This window comes from Salmo trutta, chromosome 7 (assembly GCF_901001165.1).
Source record: "Salmo trutta chromosome 7, fSalTru1.1, whole genome shotgun sequence".
Lineage (NCBI taxonomy): Eukaryota > Metazoa > Chordata > Actinopteri > Salmoniformes > Salmonidae > Salmo > Salmo trutta.
Window position 1 is genome coordinate 11,434,583 of NC_042963.1, and position 23,453 is coordinate 11,458,035.

At 39.9% G+C, this 23,453-nt stretch overlaps 1 protein-coding gene across 2 annotated transcripts in view; it reads left to right on the forward strand.

Moving 5' to 3' along the window:
- Positions 1-530: 530 nt before the first annotated feature.
- enc2 (ectodermal-neural cortex 2) overlaps positions 531-23,453 on the forward strand; it is a 45,490-nt gene continuing 22,567 nt past the window's right edge. Inside the window, exons 1-2 of one of the 2 annotated variants that reach the window (XM_029757968.1) lie at positions 531-791; positions 5,867-5,984. In XM_029757968.1, coding sequence (XP_029613828.1) covers positions 5,921-5,984 — 64 coding nt within the window. In that variant the 5' untranslated portion in view covers positions 531-791; positions 5,867-5,920. The remainder of the gene's footprint in view (positions 792-5,866; positions 5,985-23,453) is intronic. The other variant, XM_029757969.1, reaches the window with a different exon arrangement.

Here is a 23,453-nt window from a genome sequence, read left to right on the forward strand (position 1 = left end):
TCTGTGGACAAAGTGACGTCTTATTTACACTATACACAAAAAATGTATGCGGAGGGGTACAGTTGTAGGCCTAGTTCCACTAGAGGGAACTCTACACTAGATAAATGCAAAATGATAGACGAACCCACACCACAAAAAAAGGCTATATCAAGTCGCAGTGCAAAACATGAACCGAATTAAAATACCTACCAGATTAACTAACATGTTGTATTTTTCCTTGTTAGATGGTTTACTTGTTCCTTTTCATTTTTGAGTTGATGTGGCATATTTTGTAAAAAGCCTTGTTTTTCGAGTAATATCATGGCTAGGGAGAGAGTGCCCTAACATTTGTGGGAATACATGAGAAAAACAGTAATTTAAGGCAAATTATAGAGGTTGTGGCGAGCGTTCTTGCAAATTACTGTATCTCTGTACTGTAATTAATTGTCGACGGGCGTGCTATTGTTTTGCTGTTACTGTCAAGAGGAAGAGGGCGGAACCCACTTCGTCGTTCAATTCGATTGGTGTATTAGTTGTCAAAATCGCGCCCATTTCCAGAAAGGTCTACTTTTATTGGCTGTTGTGCTGATTTGCATGAAATAGGTTAACGGGATTGGGTGAGGAGACGTCAATCACTTGCAAGCGAGACCACTGGATATGAATTTTTCTGATTTCCCACCTCAGACAGAACTCAGTTGCAGACAAAGTGGCTTGAAAAGACCTCAACTACTAGAGTGAAATTTAAATAATGGTTTTAGCAATTGACCATAAACTGTACACCTCTTGGGTTCCCATTTAACAACCATATTTATGTGAGTATACCGTCAAGCGTTATTACTTTACAAATGTTCGTTTATGTGGATAATGTTTGCTAGCTTGTCTGACTAAAGTCTTGACAGAACAGGGGTAAGTAACATTTAGCTAGCTAAAGTTGGGTTGTTTGCTAGCTTGCTAACTGTTAGCCTAGCGAAGTGGCTGGTTAGGCTGTTGAATAACTTATTTGCATAGTATAAGTAACTAGCTAGCTAGGTAGACAGCTAAAACAGGGTTACACTTGTTTCCTTGGTGCCACTTTGTGGTCACTCTAGACTAGAGCCTACCCCCCCCTAAAAAACTAGCTAGCTAATGTAACAGGCTACTGTAGTTAGCTTGCAAAGCAAAGCGGTTAGGTAGATTACATTAGATAGCTAGCTAGCTAACGTTACTCATTTACAAAACCATCGTGAAAGCGCAGACCACACAGTTTTTATATTTTAAAAATAAAACTGTGTTTGGCCGTGGCTATGGCTGTGTCAGCAGCCTGGTTAACTTGCCTTACCAATGTGAGCTTTTGCAATCATTATCAGACTATTCATAGACTAGGCTTCAGTGCAATGTATTGGAATGTCCAGCTTTGATGGTCACATGTGGCTTGTGTTCGATCGTTTCAATGAAATCAATGGCTCTACAGTTCTGTCAGTTCGGTCAAATAGCATGTGGAAGCTTTCTAGCCAAGCCAACTAGCTAATAAACCACATTTGGATGTATTACATTTTTAGTACTTTTTAGATGTTTTAATATTGACTAACTCAATTGACATCCCCACTCAATAACTAAACTGAAATCCCATTAGCATCTAACGTTACTAGTAATTACTGAATCATTGAATATAACTAATTGAATAGCCGTTGAAGGATCCCCCCCACACCTTTGTTTACACTTTTTGTTTTTCATTCTACCAAAATGTTAAAACTGCTGTTGGCTAGAGGTCCCTGAGCTGTTTCAACAGCATTTGTAGCCTAGGTGATACTTTGTTACCAAATTATTTCTCAGACATTAGTTTTGTTAGCTAGCAGATTGTAACGGACTAATGTGATGCTCCATGTGATGTCTTTGGAGATAATGTCTAAATTCTCGATTCGGGTAAAAAAATTCTTAGAAATGTCTGTGTCCAGTTGCAGGTGGTTCGACAAAAACCAGATAACTCATAAAGATATTCAAGTGGAAATGACAGCATTTTAACTACTTTGCAGATATGAAACAAACACGCAATCATAATATCACATTCACAGTTTATGCTACAAAAACAACTTTTATAAGAGGTTTTAAAAATAGGTTATATTTGATTCAAAATTCCATGACAGAGGAAGGCATTGTTGGTAGAATAGATGGATGCAGTTCAATGCATGATTAATATAATTCACCAACACATTTCATGGTAGTCCAAAAAATATTGCTGTCAGGTTGTAAATCACAGCTGGCCTGGTACATTGTTTGCAGCCTCCATTCAGGATGCACTGTTTCAGTTTTAAACTAGCTAGGGCAATGATCACAAGTCAGTCAAAATGTGGCTAATAGGCTAGCGTATCTATTTATGTAGCTCTTTATTTAACAAGTTAAAAACACAGAGCTTAACGTTAGCTAGCTGCTGGGAGGATGACATGTCATTGCAGGAGTAAGTGATTGACTGACTTTTTTTTCGGTAGCTACAGCTAGATGCAGGTATCATTTGGTTAGCTAGCAAAAAATGTGAATCGCTTTGCTAGCTAGCAATGCTGAACTTGAACGACTGTTATCCACAGTTAGCATATCTCTTGCGTTTGTAAATTCACTCCGCCTATCTACTCCGATTTTAGAGCACTAACGTCTGAGTGTACCAGAGTGCAGATTAACTGATGAATTTACGAACATGCAACACCTGCTGAAAATGACCAGTGTCAGCAAAGAAAGTAATACAATTGTTGCCAGCAGCACAGTTAGTCACTAACATTCTACATAACATGAAAACAACCTAACCAGCTCGGCTAGGGTGAGTAAAATCGTAAGAGTGAGGTGCTCTCTCATTTGTGTCTGGAAGTAGGTAGCAAGCTAGCCAACTTTAGCCAGTTAGCTTGGGTGCTTGACTGCCAATAGTGAGGAACAACCCTACTCCTTGGCCAGAGCGTCCTGCTATTACAGCCTCCACTCTTCTGGGAAGGCTTTCCACTAGATGTTGGAACATTGCTGCGGGGACTTGCTTCCATTCAGCTAAAAAGAGCATTAGTGAGGTCGGGCACTGTTGTTGGGTGATTAGGCCTGACTCATAGTCCGTGTTCCAATTCATTCCAAAGGTGTTTGATGGGGTTGAGGTCAGGGCTCTGTTCAGGCCAGTCAAGTTCTTCCACACTGATCTCGACAAACCATTTCTGTATGGACATCGCTTTGTGCCAGGGGGCATTGTCATGCTGAAACAGTAAAGGACCTTCCACAAACTGTTGTACGCTCAGCATTGTCTAGAATGTCATTGTATGCTGTAGCGTTAAGATTTCCCTTCACTGGAACTAAGGGTAGGCCCGACCCATGAAAACAGCCCCAGACCATTATTCCTCCTCCACCAAACTTTACAGTTGGCACTTTGCATTTGGGCAGGTAACGTTCTCCTGGAATCCACCAAACCCAGATTTGTCTGTCGGACTGCCAGATGGTGACGCGTGCTTCGTTGCTCCAGAGAACACGTTTCCACTGCTCCAGAGTCCAATGGCGGCGAGCTTTACACCATTCCAATCGACACCATGCGCAATGCCAAGCGATCTTAGGCTTGTGTGCAGCTGCTCGACCATGGAAACCAATTTCATGAAGCTCCCGACAAAGTTCTTGTGCTAACGTTGCTTCCAGAGGCAGTTTGGAACTCGGTAGTGAGTGTTGCAACCGAGGACAGACAGTTTTTACTCACTACGAGCTTCGGCGGTCCTGTTCTTTAAGCTTATGTGGCCTACCACCTCGTGGCTGAGTTGTTGTTGCTCCTAGATGCTTCCACTTCACAATAACAGCACTTATATTTGACTGGAACAGCTCTAGCAGGGAAGACATTTAACAAACTGACTTGTTGGAAAGGTGGCATCCTATGATGGTGCCACATTGAAAGTTCCTGAGCTCTTCAGTAAGGCCATTCTACTACCAATGTTTAACTATGGAGATTGCATGACCGTGTGCTCGATTTTTATAGACCTGTCAGCAACGGATTTGGCTGAAATGGCCAAATCCACACATTTTTGAAGGTGTCCACATACTTTTGCAATTATAGTTTATCTAAGTGCTCGCTTGTCAGAAAATGTAAAAAAAGTATTCTACCTGGGAGTGTATATGAACAAGTTTTAAGATTTCATGTTGCTAAAATGCTGTCAGTTCCACTTTAAATCCATGTTTTGTACCATGTTTTTGCATGCGTGTAGATCTTTGTATTTCTAACCTGTAACGGCTAATGGAGCATCACATTAGCCCGTTACAATCTGCTAGCTAGGTTTGGATGGGAAGTTAGGCTAGCTGCCCACCACCCAGGTTTTGAAGATGATTCATCAGCCTAGCTACATCTTGCTGGCTGGCATATTGGGATGTCATTTAAGGTCTCTGTTTAATAATAATCATAACACACTACATACTGTTGATTTTATTTACGTAAATAAGTTGTTCTAAGAAGAAAAATAGATGTTATTTGGCCCCCTACTGCATAATTCCAGGCCTACAGAATAATAGACTAGGAGCGAACTGGGACCTTGGAGACTCAGAAACTAAAGCTAATATTAGTGCTGCAGTAAAACTAAATAGCCTCATTAGTTGTAGAAAATTGTTTCATTTGCAATGACCAATGGCATTGACAACACGACTTGGGACAGGGATTTTCCCTTTTCCCAGTCGCACAAGATCACAGACCCATTATTAAGTTGGGCCACTTTAGATAGGAGATTCAGTCCAGAATATAATTATTTCTGTTTTAGATTGTAAGTGCCGCTAATATCCTGCTCTAGTCTCTTCTTGCTTTTAGTGTTTGGCTTTTCTCTCTTGTCCATTGGGAACAAGGAGGGCAAAGTGGCCTCTATAACCATTGTTTCTCAGCCTTGAAGGATTAAGTCCCTCCCAACTCCTCACACCCCCACCCCCAAAGATCACCTCTATTCTACTTAGAGGAGAATCTTTTTTTTTTTTTTTTTTTTTTGTCCCTAACTCCCTGGAGCCATTATTTCAAACACATTTTCATTAGACTCACTCACTGGCTGTCAAAGTAGCATGAGGGTTTGAACCCACATGGCCTCAGTTGCACAGATACCAGCCATTTCCCAATGTGCTGTTGGTTCCTGGTCGAGTCCCTGCGGATTGATAGAAGCTCTTGGTTATTAGGACAGACTGCAAGCCAGCTGGTGATCCATTCAGCATTACTAACGCAGAGACAAGTTGCCAGCTTCTGACTCGCCCTGAAAAAGCCCCCCGTCTTCCTCCATCCTCCCTGTGTCTGACATGGAGGAGTAGCACTGGAATACCAACACTCTATGTGAAAAGATCCTGGAAAGGCATTCAGTCAGAAGGGTTGAGATGTGTACGGAGGGAAGAAACAAGATGGAAAATAGGGACCTTTGTTTCCAGGTTGCCTAGTGGCAATGTAATTTAAAGGTCCCATTCATGTGTGAATGTCCTGGAGGTTAGGTCTAGTCTCACAGTGAATGATTCAGCACCGTCCCGATCCCGCTGGGGTTGACTGACAGTTACTATTGGCGATAACATCAACCACCACAAGAACTCCTTTGGCCATTTTATGCTTCCCCGGCCTAAGTTATGTCCGAACTCACAAGCTGTATTGCTTTTTCCCCATTGACTTAAAATGCTTTGTTTACTGCCTACTGGACGATATGGGCATAAATGTATATCACAATGAAACTGCCGCTGTGTAGGAAGTAAGCTGAAATCCGCCAATATACACCTGTATTGCAGTTATCCTTAATGTGATATTGATTTATTTTTCCTTCTGTTAGAAAATAATTTTTCTGAGGTTGAATAGACAGACGAGAAGCCAGTCAGGCAACCCCACAAAGGAAAAGCACAATAGAAATCATGTGTATTTATTTTTTTATAAATCATTTTTTTTATCACCCCTCAGACGTCACAGCAGCTCTATCAGCTCGACCTCTAGAGGGACCACTTTTTGGGACCGATGCAGACCCCCCCTCAGATCCTCACTGTCAGTGCCTGCACCTGGGTCAGCAACTTTTGCCGGCGTAAGTGGTACAGGACAATTGGCCGCACGACCCCCCCCCCCCCCTCTTCCAGCCCCCCTTGATTTTGGCAAAACCCAACTGTCCACCCCACCGTTCCATGCGCCCCCTCCCTCCCCTCTGCACGGCTTGCTGTGTGCCCCATCTTTTGTGACTGACCCATGCATTGTGTTTCCTGTCAACCTGACATTGTGAATCACCCTGCTGATATATGTATGTATGTATGTATGTATGTATGTATGTACGCCTGCCTGCGCCCCCCAACCTGCCACAACTGACCCCTAACCCCTCTCCGCTACGGAATTCTAAGGCTGCACAATTTGGACAAAATATGTAAATGCATTTATTTATTTATTTTCAGATATTGCCGTTACGTTTTTATGAATTGCGATTTTTCAAACAATTGGGTGAAAACTTGGTAATTCCATCAGACATGGTTTAAACATGTCAGGGTAGAGTACATCACTTAAAATGAGATCATATGAATAGGCCTACATACTGTGCTAACTGAATACAACACCAAATTAAACGAATATTTTCCATCATTGTTATACATATGATGATAGATAAGGTTATTACACCTACATACTCTCTATATATATACACAAGTATGTGGACACCCCTTCAAATGAGTGGATTTGGCTTGTAGAAAAAAAGAGGAAGGGAAGCGCTGGTAAGTTACACAATAGTAGATCTTGGTAGAGACAAGGTGCTCTTTGATAAAAGTGGTAAATTGGTCATCAAAAAGAAAGGAGGACCGAGGCACTCTTCATATAATTAATTAATTTTATAAAGCCTTTATTTGTATGGCATGTTCAATGGAAACAATTTTTTTTTTTAATTTATCTGTTTTGCCTGCATGGTCTTCGTCAGGGAATGGATTTGTCTATTTCAGCCACAGCTGTTGCTGATGGGTGTATAACATTGAGTACACAGCCATGCAATCTCCATAGACAAACATTGGCAGTGGAATGGCCTTACTGAAGAGCTCAGTGATTTTCAAAGTGACACTGTCATAGTATGCCACCTTTCTAACAACTCAGTTCGTCAAATTTCTTCACTAATGCTCTTGTGGCTGAATGGAATCAAGTCCCCGCAGCAATGTTCCAACTAGAGGTCGACCGATTAATCGGAATGGCCGATTTAATTAGGGCCGATTTCAAGTTTTCATTACAATCGGAAATCGGTATTTTTGGATGCCGATTTAAAAAAATAATTATATATATATTTATATTATTATAATTTTTTTTTTTTTACCTTTATTTAACTAGGCAAGTCAGTTAAGAACACGTTCTTATTTTCAATGACGGCCTAGGAACGGTGGGTTAACTGCCTTGTTCAGGGGCAGAACGACAGATTTTTACCTTGTCAGCTCAGGGATTCAATCTTGCAACCTTACGATTAACTAGTCCAACGCTCTAACCACCTGCTTTACGTTGCACTCCACGAGAAGCCTGCCTGTTACGCGAATGCAGTAAGAAGCCAAGGTAAGTTGCTAGCTAGCATTAAACTTATCTTATAAAAAATAATCAATCATAATCACTAGTTAACTACACATGGTTGATGATATTACTAGTTTATCTAGCCTGTCCTTGCGTTGCATATAATCGCTTAGGTACACGTTGCTCCAACCATAAACATCAATGCCTTTCTTAAAATCAATACACAAGTATATATTTTTAAACCTGCATATTTAGTTAATATTGCCTGCTAACATGAATTTCTTTTAACTAGGGAAAATGTGTCACTTCTCTTGCAAACAGAGTCGGGGTATATGCAGCAGTTTGGGCCGCCTGGCTCGTTGCAAACTGTGAAGACTATTTCTTCCTAACAAAGACAGCCGACTTCGCCAAACGGGGGATGATTTAACAAAAGCGCATTTGCGAAAAAAGCAATCGTTGCACGACTGTACCTAACCATAAACATCAATGCCTTTCTTAAACTCAATACACAGAAGTGTATATATTTTTAAACCTGCATATTTAGCTAAAAGAAATCCAGGTTAGCAGGCAATATTAACCAGGTGAAATTGTGTGATTTTGCGTTCATTGCACGCAGTCAGGGTATATGCAACAGTTTGGGCCGCCTGGCTCGTTGCGAACTAATTTGCCAGAATTTTACGTAATTATGACGTAACATTGAAGGTTGTGCAATGTAACAGGAATAACGTTTTGTTTTCGAGATGGTAGTTTCCGGATTTGACATATTAATGACCTAAGGCTCGTATTTCTGTGTGTTATTATGTTATAATTAAGTCTATGATTTGATAGAGCAGTCTGACTGAGCGATGGTAGGCAGCAGCAGGCTCGTAAGCATTCATTCAAAATAGCACTTCGCAATGCATTGCGCTGTTTATGACTTCAAGCCTGTCAACTCCCAAGACTAGGCTGGTGTAACCGATGCGAAATAGCTAGCTAGTTAGCCGGGTGCGCGCTAATAGCATTTCAAACGTCACTCGCTCTAAGACTTGGAGTAGTTGTTTCCCCTTGCTCTACATGGGTAACGCTGCTTCCAGGGTAGCTGTTGTCGACGTGTTCCTGGTTCAAGCCCAGGTAGGAGCGAGGAGAGGGACTGAAGCTATACTGTTACACTGGCAATACTAAAGTGGCTATAAGAACATCCAATAGTCAAAGGTATATGAAATACAAATCGTATAGAGCGAAATAGTCCTATAATAACTACAACCTAAAACATCTTACCTGGGAATATTGAAGACTCATGTTAAAAGGAACCACTAGCTTTCATATGTTCTCATGTTCTGAGCAAGGAACTTAAACGTTAGCTTTTTTACATGGCACATATAGCACTTTTACTTTCTTCTCTAACACTTTGTTTTTGCATTATTTAAACCAAATTGAACATCTTTCATTATTTATTTGAGGCTAAATTGATTTTATTGATGTATTAAGTTAAAATAAGTGTTCATTCAGTATTGTTGTAATTGTCATTATTACAAATAAATAAATAATCGGCCGATTAATCGGTACCGGCTTTTTTTTTGGCCCTCCAATAATTGGTATCGGCGTTGAAAAATCATAATCGGTTGACCTCTAGTTCCAACATCTAGTGGAAAGCCTTCACAGAAGAGTGGAGGCAGTTATAGCAGCAAAGGGGGGACCAACTCCATATTAATGCCCATGATTTTGGTGAGCAGGTGTCTACATACTTTTTGTTATGTAGTGTATTAACAAACATTCATTTTTAACATGATCGTGGAAGTATTGGGTCAGTGTACCTATTAAGCCCACCAAAATCTAAGTTTAGACATTTGTAATATGTACTGCCCTCTGTTACATTTGTAAGTTTTTTTTACTTTAATTAACCTTTTTAATAAGATTACATATACACTGAACTGGGCTTAATTGGTACTGCTATTCTTGTTAATTAGTACAGCTTGTCTTCTTAAAGCCTATCTGAAGACTGTTTCAAATCTCCCTCTACTGTATTACAAATGGACAGCTGGTGGACCAAAAAACAGGATCAGCTGGATGAACGAAGGACAACAATATGACAATGCCCCCACCCAGAAGTGCATGAGCAGTCATCCTCTTGTCCCTCATTTGTTAGCATTTTTGTCCACCTCTTGTAGGTCTTCTATCCCTCAACCCTGATCTTATTCTTCTCTCTCTGCATCAAGGACTACCTGTCCACTCCAAAAGTCTTGGAGAGAGTACAGAGGTTTCTAATCTTGGTAATGGCACCATAGCTAGATGCATAATGTGTCACTGTAGTTTGTTTTTAATCAACATAAATCTTAACAAAAAAAGATGCTCTTGATCATTCAATATTAGGGATATCAACACACTATCCCAATTTTGTTTCAATACAAACCAGGCCTAATAGGAGCATACTGGGCCTGTTAGGAACAACAGTGATTATGGTGAATAGCAAAGTCTACTCATAAAATATTTGGAAACCAATGGTTTGGGGTATACATAAACACTACAGACTACAATATGATGCACAGTTAGTTGTGATCATATTGAACAATTTTTATTTGTCATTTACATTCAGTAAAGAGGGAGTGCTTTTTGTGCTACTCTACCTTTTAAGCCCACCTGAAATAAATGTAATCTATGTAACAATGCAAGGTTCATTTAACAGTAAAATAAGACAAAATATATTTGTTAGCTATGAATGCCTGAAATCTATTATCTTGTTGTAGTTCACCAAGTTATGATGCTACTGTGTGACTGTGACTAGGAGTGTTACGGGGACCGTATTACCGCCACACTGGCGGTCACGAGTCATGATGGCAGTCAAATTCCATGTGACCGTTTAGTCAAGGTAATTAGGCTTCTCCAAGCTCTGATGCTGCTGATAGTCATTAGTAGCCTACCAAACTTGCTAACTGCCTGCTACTCCGCATTCTATTGTCCCTCTAATCACTCTGACATCAATGCAAATGTGATCAAAAATCGAATCAAACACTTCATGAGAGCCCATGAGCTCATGTTGCGCAGCATTTCTATAGGATGTGCAGTGGTTCTCAATCCTGGTCCTGGGGACCCAAAGGGGTGCACATTTTTGTTTTTGCCCTACAAGCACTACACACCTGACTCAAATCACCGAAGGAGTTGTTGATTTGAATCCGGTGTGTAGTGCTAGGGCAAAAACTAAAAGGATTGAGAACCACTGGGCTATGTGTGAGAACAGAGTGATGGCCTCTTGAAAAGAGGATCCCATCCGCTTTCTATAGGCTCGGCCTACTATATTTATTTTCAACCTTCCTAATATTAAGCATGTTGCTTCTCTTTACAACAGGAATATAGCCTACCTGGCTGGCATGAAAATGAACCACAGGAAAAGCGTCCTTCATTCGCTATTTAAGTGCATAGATAACATGTATTTTTCCCCGCTGTCCCTGTTTTGAGACGGGTGCATGATAGTGATCCACTCTAAATCCAATCAAATTTCACATGTATATATTAAGTAGGGATGTACGATATATCGGTGAACATATCGGAATCAGCCGATATTAGCTAAAAATGCCACCGTCGGTATCGGCCCGATGTGTAGTTTAACGCCAATGTGCAAATCCGATGTCAAAGCTGACGTGCATACCTATATAACATGACGTAATGACGCCACGTAAAATTTAGCGCTATATGTGCATCACAGTATTCCTAAACTAGCCCACAATGTCTGCTGTGTGGATCGAGCAGTCAACAAGTTGAGCAGTCATTTGAAAGAGTAACAACATTTCAGCGAGACAATTCAAAGGTGAAATACATTAAAGCCAAGATAATGGAATTCATTGCCCTTGACAACCAACCGTTCTCTGTCGTGGGTGATGTTGGCTTTCGCCGACTGGTCGAGCACCGGTACACACTAACTTACTAAGTGCGCTATTTTTCAGATGCTGCCCTACTGGAGTTACACAGTAATAGCGTCACTGCTACTAGCTTCACGACATGCATACTATTTTGCGTGTAAAAAAAACAAAAAAAACAATAGCACTGTCAAAGCTGTACTAAAAAGTCTGCAAACAAGAAACACCGGCCACGAAAGATGTGTTTACAATACCGCATTGGTAATAAAGCATAATTTGTTCAACCGCAACTTCTGGGGTAGCTAGCTTTAGCTTGGTACCTAGCTAGCACCAATACAACCAGCCTGACCAGTAGAAACTGCAGTCATTTTCAGTATTCTTTGCAATGATTTAGGAATTATTGTAAGTATTAGCTAGGTTGCCAATTGTTTGCCTATTGAAATTGAACTTCAGTTCATGAAAATAAATAGCTAGCCAGTTATTTAACCCTGTTGCCCAAAGCTAACGTTATAAGCAGCCAGCTAACTTCATCTGGCTAGTGAGGCTCGACCAGACCAGGTTGTGTTGTGAAGCTAGCCACAATAAGGATTAGGCACAACAGTGGAATTTGTGGTTTGCCTTCAAAATAAAACTATGGCATAATTCTACTATTTGTATTCATTTGCATCACTGTCAATGACATATATTTGCGGTTTGCCTTCAAAATAAAAGTATGTCATTGACAGTGATGCAAATAAATACAAATAGTAGAATTATGCCATACTTTTATTTTGAAGGCTAACCGCAAAGTCCACTATTGTTGCTAATGCTTATTGTGGCTAGCTTCACATAGATGGGTCCGACCCAACATTAATCAAATAAGAATTGTCTTATAAACTAGGGTTATTTTAGATGATGACACCAAGCTATATAGTTAGCTAGCTAACTGTAGCTAAAAAAAAAAAAAAAAAAAAAAAAAAAAAAAAAGTATGAAATTGTATGAAATGTATGCATTCACTACTGTAAGTCGCTCTGGATAAGAGCGTCTGCTAAATGACTAAAATGTAAAATGTAAATGTAAAATGTACTAAGCTAGTCAGTTAAGAAAAAATTGTTCTTGACACTGACAGCCAAACCCGGATGATGCTGGGCCAATTGTGCGCCACCCTATGGGACTCCCAATCACGGCCGTATGTGATACAGCCTGGATTCGAACCAGGGACTGTAGTGATGCCTCTTGCATTGAAGTGCAGTGCCTTAGACCGCTGTGTGTGTGTGTTAACTATTTAACTGTACTAGAATGCTTAATAGGCGGCTAAAATGTTAAATATCGGTATCTTTGGGCACGGAAAATATCTGTATCATCCAAAAATTTGATATCGATGCATCGCTAATGTAAAGACAATTAAATCAAGAATAGTGTAATGCTTGACTATATTATTCACTTGTGAAATATATTATCACTTGTGAATGATGCCCAGTTTAATGCAAACAGTGCATGCTTTTTTCATTTTTGCTAGCTCATAGGCATATGTTTCAATTAGGGTTGTATCACAACTAAAGTGGCCAAATAACTTCTTCAAATTAAGCACATTAATCCACTTTACAACGGGGGTAGTGCCTAACTGGCATACATTCGCAGCAAGTCAGTTTCAAGTTTGGGGAAGGTCATTTTCATAATAAAAATGCACCTTTATAATAAAAGCAGTTCTAGCAAAATAACAGTTGTGGTCACTTGTGAGAAGGGTGTTTTCCTGCTAATGGAATATTCACACTTATAGCCTTCTGCTGTGTGCGCATTACTGCGCTTATAATGTGAAGAAATAGCCTAATAGTTGATCAACGTTTTAAGCTAAACGTTCTTTGTTGCATCGGGCGCATTGCTTAAAACGGGTTTTTTGATGCTAGTGGTTGTATTCATTTGGCATCTATCGCATCCCACAACTGTCCCAGACTATGTTTGGAATATTTATTTCTTGCACGGAATAGAATAGGTTGACTTTAGTACTATGGGGGAATAGTAGATTGACATAGGCTAGTGCTGTTCGTTAGGCCTACTCAGCTTGTTGGCTGATGAAAAGTAAATGTGGACAGTTCTTCCAATATCTTCAATATGCGCCTCGGAAATGGATAAGGACACGTGTAGTTGCGTCCCGGATGTGTGTCTTCTCTTGTAGCCTGTTAGAAAGACCTGATCACGTGACTGAGAGCCATGTGAGTGAGAGGTGCTTTTTCTTTAGGGGGGTTATGGCCTCAAAGGGGATGCAGTCGGGAAATTCGAGGCATTATCAAGTGCTTGACAAATTGTGAGTGACTGAAGTGTGTACAGTCTGTGCAAAAAAACAAAGCAGAGCTCATGCCTTTCATGTGACTTTTTGTAAACATCATTAGTCGCATCATGCAGCCTTAGAATGTATTAAAAATCAAAACGTATAGCTCAACATTTGTATCACAACTAATTTAGCATTAAGGAGTAGCTGTTTCTTAACCGCTCAACAAAGAATTGCTGCATGTGGACACTGCCTCAAATTGTTTGGAGAAAATATAATTTATATTTATTCAGCTATGTTAATTGTATTCTTCGTACTATAAAATAATGCCACGGAATTCTAAGCAAATCTTGTCTGCAAAATGGAACTAGTGTAGCCCACAGCCATATGGCATAGCCAGATCAGGACCTAACATAAGGACAACGCAGAGTGTGCGTTTCTGTTCCTCTTTCTGTTCCTTTGTTCCTTTTCTTCATATCATGTTTCTTTAGAACTGTCTAAAATAAATAATGGATTCATTGTGATGGTGTAGGCTATATTACATGGATTTATTAGACATTTTTAAAATGTAGATGTTCCAAAGGACTGCATCAGTGGCTGTAGGCTATGTGTGGAAGCCAGGCGATGCTAAATGTGTTTATGTTAATTAACGATCAATTACCATGAGACCGGCAGTTATTTGCTTGACAATCACCGGCTGACAATTTCATGACTGCCACAGCCCTAACTGTGACATGCAGGCACAACTGCTAGCGTGAAAAACACATTTTTAATTGGCAAGAAATAGTCATTAATGCCCATGAAATATGCTTGCACATCCATATATCAGAACCATAAAGTATTTTTACTTATCTGAGAAGGTCCAAAAAATATCAGGAAAATGTGTTTATCTGGGTTTTTGGCTGAAATTCCTTTTGCAACTTTGAAATTGGTCACTAGTGGGAACTTAAGACAGTTGTTTAACTTAATAATAAAACAGCTGATTGGCTTAGAATAAAAACTGTTATGGATATAATAACCAGATGAATTGGTTAAAACGTTAAACAGCATAAATATTTTTTATTTGAATCCAAAGATGGAAGTGGGCTTAATGAGTATGCTTATAAGCAGAGCACAGCACTTAATTAATTAATTAATAGCATGAGTTCATATTTCCTTTTTTACCTTTGAGCTCTTAAATAACCTAAGTTAATTATTTATTCAGGCAGTCTTAGGCTGCAGATGGAATAGGAAGCTTTTCCACATTTGCGCCATTATCAATATGCACACTTGCTGCTCCTCATTCAGGCTCCAGGCGGCTAAAGCTTCTCTCAATCCCAGAGCAATGTTTTCTCCCGTTTTGATCCCAGGGGAAGTAGCCTATGATGTTTGCAAGCACCGATATTTGAGTGTAAACTTCTCATCAGTAAAGTGTACTTTCAAACGAATGAAGGGCTCGGTTGTTCTACTAGACCAAAGGTCTGTTGTAGTCGCGTAATAATCAACGTGTGAGCTCGGTTTTAGCTAATCCCTTCATTTTGTTATACACTGTTGGGACAGTACAGCTTGTTTATCATCTTCTTGACGCCGTCTTAGAAATCAATCAGGCTATCTATGTGTCTATGGGATGTTTTTTCTTAGGGCGCTCTTAAACGTATTGGTAATCAATGCCTGCTTAACATAGGTGGCTGCTATGGCTGACAGTCTTTGATGCTGTTGGGTGCTTTATTTTCACCATGCAATTGTTTTAAAGTAGTGGATCGTTCTTCAAATGAATCAATAAATGTGTCTTGTTGTCGCGATGACTCTGAGGCACTTTTTGCACAACACTTGTATTTGGCCGATATTGGTCTGTAGCCAAAATACTGCCATAGCACCGAAAATGCGCCCTTTGGCACCAAATCAACGTTCTCATTAGCATTAGCAGCACTCGTGTTTCCAACAGTCTGTGAAGCCAGTGTTGCCAACAATTTTTCAAGTAAAGTAGCTGTTGGTTGCCCCATTTATCGCTAGAAGTAGCTAGAAGCCCTTTCATGACATAGTAACACCGTTCTAAAGACTGTTGACATCTAGTGGAAGCTTTAGGAAGTGCACAATGAACCCTAAGTCACTGCATAGTCAAGGCAATCACTTAAAAAAACTACAACCTCAGATTTTTCACATCCTGCTTGACTTTTTCTCAGGTTTTTGCCTGTCATATGAGTTCTGTTATACTCAGACACCATTCAAATAGTTTTAGAAACTTCAGTGTTTTCTATCCAAATCTACTAATAATATGCATATTCTAGTTTCTAGGCCAGAGTAGTAACCTGTTCAAATTGGGTACGTTTTTCATCCGGCCGTGAAAATACTGCCCCCTAGCCCCAACAGGTTTTAGTTTTATACTTATGCTAGCTTTCAGTCTCTCATGCAATGAGAAATTGTCCAAAGCAAGGAGGAGGAGCTGTGGACCGGGAGCAGAATGCAGTGAACAGCACAGCTAGGCTCAGCCGAGCGGGCACACACACACACACACACACACACACACACAACCATGGAAGTTGCTGGGGCAGCAAAAGAAAGTAGCTACGTTTTTACCAATAAGTCACTGGAGGGCTTGGCAATGCTGTGTGAAGCCCTTTCTCTCTTCACCAGCATCTAACTGCACGCTCTAAGCAGGGACGATTCTGATTGGCCAGCATGCCATGCAGATAGTGAAAGTGCCTGCTTGTGATTGGTCAGCATCCGATATGCATGTAGGAAGTGGATATACGGAGTCTAGTGCATTGGAGGAGGTACCTTAGTCTAGTTTTTGTTGTGTTAATGAAGAAAATCTCAGCCTCTTGCAATATGGATATTGCACATTTGATCTGAATTCAATTAATCGTGCAGCAGTAACACACACACACACACACTGAGCTGCTGCTATGAAATTCAGTTGCTGAAACGTGGCTTTTATATACTCTTTGTTGTATGATGTTGGTTTCCAGGGCCTTTAGTTAAAATAACACTTGATCCTTTGGGGATTTGAGCGTCGCAATGAGGTAGAAGTACTAACAGAGTGAGAAGCAGTGTGCACCCCACAAGATTTCCCCTCCGTTAGGCTACAGGAGGAAAAGCAACCCATTGTAATGAATATTGAATGCAATATCTGCTTGTCTCGTATTAGAATGACTTCAATAATTGAATGCTCTGTGGTATAATAATGGTTTGAAAGCTCCGGTTTGTATGAATGAATGTTCTACTGCATGGTGGATGTTGAGGGCAAGGGAGAGAACCACAGTTTTAAAAGGGATGCTAACTGTTGACCATTAATCAACTGTCTCAAAACTCTAGGTTTGCTGATATGCTCTGAAGCAAGTGCCAAGGAGTTAGCTAAATAGAATTTAATATGCTTGGAGGCCATAGGTGAGACATTAAGTAGGTGAGATAATGTATCTCCTACAATTGAATGAATAGGATAAGACTACTTTCACAGTAAAGCTTTGCTTTATGGAGATTCATCATGTGGATTGATAGCACAGAATAGCGGAGTATCAGTTTCTGCTAGGCTTGTCACAATACCAACATTTTACAAACGATACATTACCAGGACAAGTATCACAATACCGAATAGTATCAAGATACCACAGTGGGGGAAAAAAATCAGTGGCCTAGCATCCAGTTCACCCCGTCCCCCGGAAGCTTGTTCACGTTTTCTAAACGTTCTCCAAAAACATATCATTGAATTCACACATCTACTCAATACAACACATTGAATTCCGCTCCAGCCATTACCACGAGTCCATCCTCCCCAGTTAAGGTGCCACCAACCTCCTATGATATACATGCATAATGATCTGCATATCATTGTGTCGGTAAGGGGAAAACACTGCATGAAACCTGTTTCACTGTTTAGTTAACACTCTCCCTCCCTTCCTCACACACTCTGTCTCCCTCTCAAACACACACACTACTCTCGCTCTCCCACAAACACACTGTTCCCAACTTTTAAAACTTTAGGTACCAAACAGAATTAAAGAGCACCAGAAATAAATAGATTTTAAGTAGTGATGCACCGATATCACATTTTTTGGCCGATACCGATATCAGATATTTTCCTTGCCAAAAAAAAACACATTTTAGCGGCCTTTTAAGCATTCTAGTACAGTTAAATAGTTAAAACACACACATGGACACAGCGGTCTAAGGCACTGCATCTCGGTGCAAGAGGCGTCACTACAGTCCCTGGTTCGAATCCAGACACAATCAAAACCTAAGGATTAGGCACAATAGTGGACTTTGCGGTTAGCCTTCAAAATAAAAGTATGGGATAATTCTCCTATTTGTATTCATTTGTGTCACTGTCAATGACACACTTTTATTTTGAAGGCAAACTGCAAATTCCACTGTTGTGCCTAATCCTTATTGTGGCTAGCTTCACAACCTGGTCTGGTCGAGCGTCACTAGCCAGATGAAGCTAGCTGGCTTCTTATAACGTTAGCTTTGGGCAACAGGGTTAAAACCTCTTGGGGATAGAGGGTAACCTAATCCCACTGACGGGATTGCTAGCATGGCGGGAAATTCAAAACATAAAAAATCTAATAATTTCAATTTCTCAAACAATCAACTATTTTACACCATTTAAAAGATAAACATCTCCTTAATCGAACCACATTGTACGATTTTCAGAGGCTTTACGGCGAAAGCATAAAGTTAGATTATGTTAGGAGAGTACATAGCCAAAAAAGTACACATCAATTTTCAATTCAAGGACAGGCGTCACCAAAAGCAGAAAACCAGCTAAAATTATGCACTAACCTTTGACAATCTTCATCAGATGACACTCCTAGGACATTATGTTAGACAATACATGCATTTTTGTTCTATCAAGTTCATATTTATATCCAAAAACAGCATTTTACATCGGCGCGTGTCGTTGAGAAAATGTCTCCCCCAAAACTGCCAGTGAATTTACAAAAAATACTCATTATAAAACGTGGTTAAAGTATTAAACTGTTATTCAAAGAATAATGGTTGCATTCTGAATGCAACCGCATTGACAGATTTCAAAATAACTTTACTGGGAAAGCATACTTTGCAATAATCTGAGTACTCTGGTCAGAAAAATACACTATGCAATACAGGTAGCTGCCATGTTGGAATCATCTAAAATCATAAATAACATTAGCAATATTCCCTTACTTTTAATAATCTTCATCAGAAGGCACTTCCAGGAATCTCAGGTCCACAACAAATGTTTTTTTTTTCCCGATGAAGTTCATAATTTATGTCCAAATAACTCCATGCTGTTCCGTGTTGTTAGCGCGTTCGGTAGGCTACTCAATATGTAGGGCGCGGGAGGGAAAAGTCATTACAAAGTCCCCCAAAAAAACTATTTAAGTTCGTTCAAACATGTCAAACGTTGTTTAGCATCAATCTTTTGGGCCATTTTTAACGTGAAACATCAGTAATATTTCAACCGGACCTCTCCTGTGTCTTGAAAGACGTTTTGAAAAAGGTCTCACCTCACATGAACGCGCATGTGCGCACAATAATGAAGTGACGACATCCCAGGGACATCAACTTCCCTTCCTTCTCATCCGGTCTCTGTTCATCATATACGCATCAAACAACTTTATAAAGATCGTTGACATCTAGTGGAAGCCATAGGAAGTGCAAAATGAATCCTTTGTCACTGTGTTTTATTGGCAATGACTTGAAAATAGTACAGCCACAAAATGTTCATTTCCTGCTTGTATTTTTTCTCAGGTTTTTGCCTGCCATATGAGTTCTGTTATACTTAGAAGACACCATTCAAACAGTTTTAGAAACTTCAGAGTGTTTTCTATCCAAATCAACTAATAATATGCATAGTCTATTTTCTGGGCCGGAGTAGTAACCTGTTTAAATTGGGTACGTTTTTCATCCGGCAGTGAAAATACTGCCCCCTAGCCCCAACAGGTTTAAATATCTCACTAGCTGTTTATTTTCATGAACTGAACAACAAGTGGCAACCTAGCTAATACTTACTCAAGGATTCCGGTCATTGTTTTCAGGCTGGTTGTATTGGTGCTAGCTAGGTACCAAGCTAAAGCTAGCTACCCCAGAAGTTGCGGTTGAACAAATTATGCTTTATTATTAACTCGGTATTGTAAACACATCGCTCGTGGCCGGTGTTTGCAGACTTTTTCTTTTGTACAGCTTTGACAGTGCTATGTATTTTTTATTTTTTGACACGCAAAGACCCAATTGGGGTTCCATAGTATGTATATCGTGAAGCTAATAGCAGTGACGCTATTACTGTGTAACTCCGGTAGGGCAACATCTGAAAAATAGCGCACTTGGTAGTGTGTGTGTACCGGTGCTCGACCAGTCGGCGAAAGCCAACATCACCCACAACAGAGAACGGTTGATTATCAAGGGCAATTAATTCCATTATCTTGGCTTTAATGGATTTCGCCTTTGAGTTGTCTCGCTGAAATGTTGTTACTCTTTCAAATGACTGCTCGACTTGTTAGCTACTCGATCCACACAGCAGACATTGTGGGCAAGGTTAGGAATGCTGTGTTGCACGTGTACATTTACATTTACGTAATTTAGCAGACGCTCTTATCCAGAGCGACTTACAAATTGGAAGGTTCTCCCATCACCAAAGAGGAGCTCTGTCTTGAGCTCTGTCTTGGTATCCTCTCTGACCAAGGCCCTTCTCCCCCGATTGCTCAGTTTGGCCGGGCGGCCAGCACTAGGAAGAGCCTTGGTGGTTCCAAGAGAATGATGGAGTCTTCCATTTAATAATAATTGAGGCTACTGTGTTGGGGATTTTCAATGCTGCAGACATTTTTGGTACCCCTCCCCAGATCTGTGCCTTCGACACAATCCTGTCTCGGAGATCTATGGACAATTCCTTCTACCTCAAGGCTTGGTCTTTGCTCTGACATGTACTGTCAACTGTGGGACCTTATACAGACAGGTGTGTGTCTTTCCAAATCATGTCCAATCAATTGAATTGACCACAGGTGGACTCCAGTTAAGTTGTAGAAACATCTCAAGGTTGACAAATGGAAACAGAATGCAATTTTGAGTCTCATAGCAAAGGGTCTGAGTACTTATGTGAATAAGGTATTTCAGTTTTTTTATTTGTAATAAATTTGCTAAACTTTCAAAACCCGTTTTTGCTTTGTCATTATGGGGTATTGTGTGTAGATTGAGGATTGTTTTAAATCAATTTTAGAATAAGGCTGTAACGTAACAAAATGTGGGAAAAGTAAAGGGGTCTGAATACTTTCAGAATGCACTGCAATACCGTGATCCCCACTCTCATGCTCCAAGTGCGTTCTCTGAGGACTTTCTCTTGAGTGTGGAGAACGCATAAAACATTACATTTGAGAAGCACTCGCACTCCCCCTACTGTATGACCTTACGCTGCAACTCCAGCCAGGACAATGGCAACAATAGAGATGAAACAAGATATAAACAAAGCAAACATTTTACTTCATAATTATCAGCTAGATATATGTGAATCATTGTAATCTAGCTAGATGAACAGGCAAAAATGACCTTAAATTAATGTTATGCAAGGTAGAATATATGTAAATTATTTGTGGGTAGCTAGCTAACAATTCTTTGTGGCTATCTAGCTAGCTAACAGTAGTAGTTAGCCAGTTAGCTCTATTGACTTACTATGGGCTTGCCACCCTTTTTCTATTGTATTATTGACTGTATGTTTGTTTGTTCCATGTGTAACTCTGTGTCGCTTTCTTAGCTAGGTCGCAGTTGTACATGAGAACTTGTTCTCAACTGGCCTACCTGGTTAAATAAAGGTTATTTTTTTATTAATGCATCAAGATAAAATATTGTAGACAGACAACATATGAGATGTGAATAGGCAACATTTTATTCTGAAGTTGGAGTGTATTTTCTCTTGCTTCAGCTCAAATAATGTCCGCCATTGGTTTCTTGAAAATGTGCATCCTTTTTTACATGGTTGTGTCATATTTCTTTGCATACTTTCCGTTGAAGCTTGCATCGATGCATGCTTCAAAATATGTACAAACGGAGTCGAAGTGCCCGCCGTGCTCCGTTTTGCATGCTTTGATTTGGACTCCTTCTCCGGCCTTCCTGTGCTTCAATTTGAGTGCTCGGAGGACAGTAGTATGCATTTTGAGAAACAAGACACCTCCGGTAATATGGGTCTTTTTTTTTCTCTCTTTTTTACCATTTAGTCTAGAGATGATGTTTTCTTTGCTGTGACATTGCAAGCATGCCTGTCGGGAGGCAGTGCTCCATTTTCTCTCTGACACTGAGGCTGCATGACAGTGAACTTAGTCTACTCAGACTGGTTTGTGCTCTTGGTTATAACAGTCAATGAAATTATTGAAATTATACAATGTATCAACATTGCTCGCTTTGCACGCTGCTCCAATGTAACAAATGTACAAATCTAACAGAACTCATCGGGGTCTTGGTCTGCATCCCTGCTCGCCATCACTGTTAAATGGTGTATAATAAATAAAAAAACTGACAGGAATAGACCTGCGTGAAGAGCAGACGGAGAGAAGCAGGTGAGTGAGGGCTGGTAGAGGATGCAGTTGGCTGCTACACGTGATGTGCGCATGATAGTGAAGTGATATGATTGGACATGAGTATACCAGAGACTAGTGGCTGTTGCTTCAATTGAACAGAATTTCTAAACAAAACTGACTATTAAGATAGCCAGCAGGTTCTTTTAGATCGGTAGGGCGGAAGTCAGTAGTATGATATGAAACGGTACTACCCGTACTCTAAAATGTTGGCATCATGACGTTTTGGTACCGTGATATTACCGTGGTACCAGTATACCGTGCAACACTAGTTTCTGCCAGCATCACTATGTGGGCCCCGGGCCGGCCTTCTCTGCAGTATATCTGCTCTGTTTAGCAAAAATGCTGAGACTGCTAACCTGAGACATCATTTTGCAGACATCAAGCAATACATCTCATCTTGAAGTTGTTCAATTGAAATTAGATAAATAGTGTTCACTTTGATTTTATAAGAATTGAAAACACAGTAATTGGATGGATTTAGAACTGATTTTGCAAGTGCCTACTTGCATATTATTAGTTGACGTGTTTGATTAATGAGCCCTGTATGCTCTTTAGGATATGTTTTCTACAAATAGGCTAAGAGCAGTGTTGTAATAAAATTCTGAAGAAGAACTGCCTTCAAAAAGCAGCATGACCTCTAGATTAGAGCACGTTGCTAAATAAGTGATTGGGGAATCGATTAGTTAAATATCGCAATATTATGTTTGGGATGATATATATCGACTTGTTTGTAAAAAAAAAAAAATGTATATATTTTTGGTGCTAGGTTGCGTTAGCTTGTTCTCAATGTTTTTTAAATGGTGAGCCAACAGTACCTATTTCCATGACTGATCAAAACACATTTTCTCATGCTCTCTCTTGTCTCTGCAGCAGACATATAGTGAGCAATATATTTGAGTCATCAAATCGCAATAAAATTGCCGTATCGAATCCCAATAAATATAGAATCGTGAGCATCGCAATACTTATCGTATAGGCACCTAAGTATCGTGAAGTCCCTGGCCATTCCCAGCCCTACTAAATAATTGGAGTTGTAGAATGGGTTTTCCCATTTGGTTCACTTATATAAATTATTCTGTATGAAGTTATAATTTAGGCTTTTTATCAGCATGTTATTTTAAGTCCCCATTTTTAATTGTGAAGGAATGAACGGATGTAAAAAGGCTGCTGAAAGTTGTTTATTTTGATTAATGATAATTCCCTATTTGATTAATGATAATTCCCTAATAAATAAGTTTGGGGTCACTTTTTGAAAGAAAATAATTTTTTGCTCCTTTTTAAAATAACATCAAATTGATCAGAAATACAGTGTAGACATCGTTAATGTTGTAAATGACTATTGTAGTTGGACACGGTATACAACTACGCAAGAGGACAAGTACATTAGTGTCTAGTTTGAGAAACAGACTCCGCACAAGTCCTCAACTGG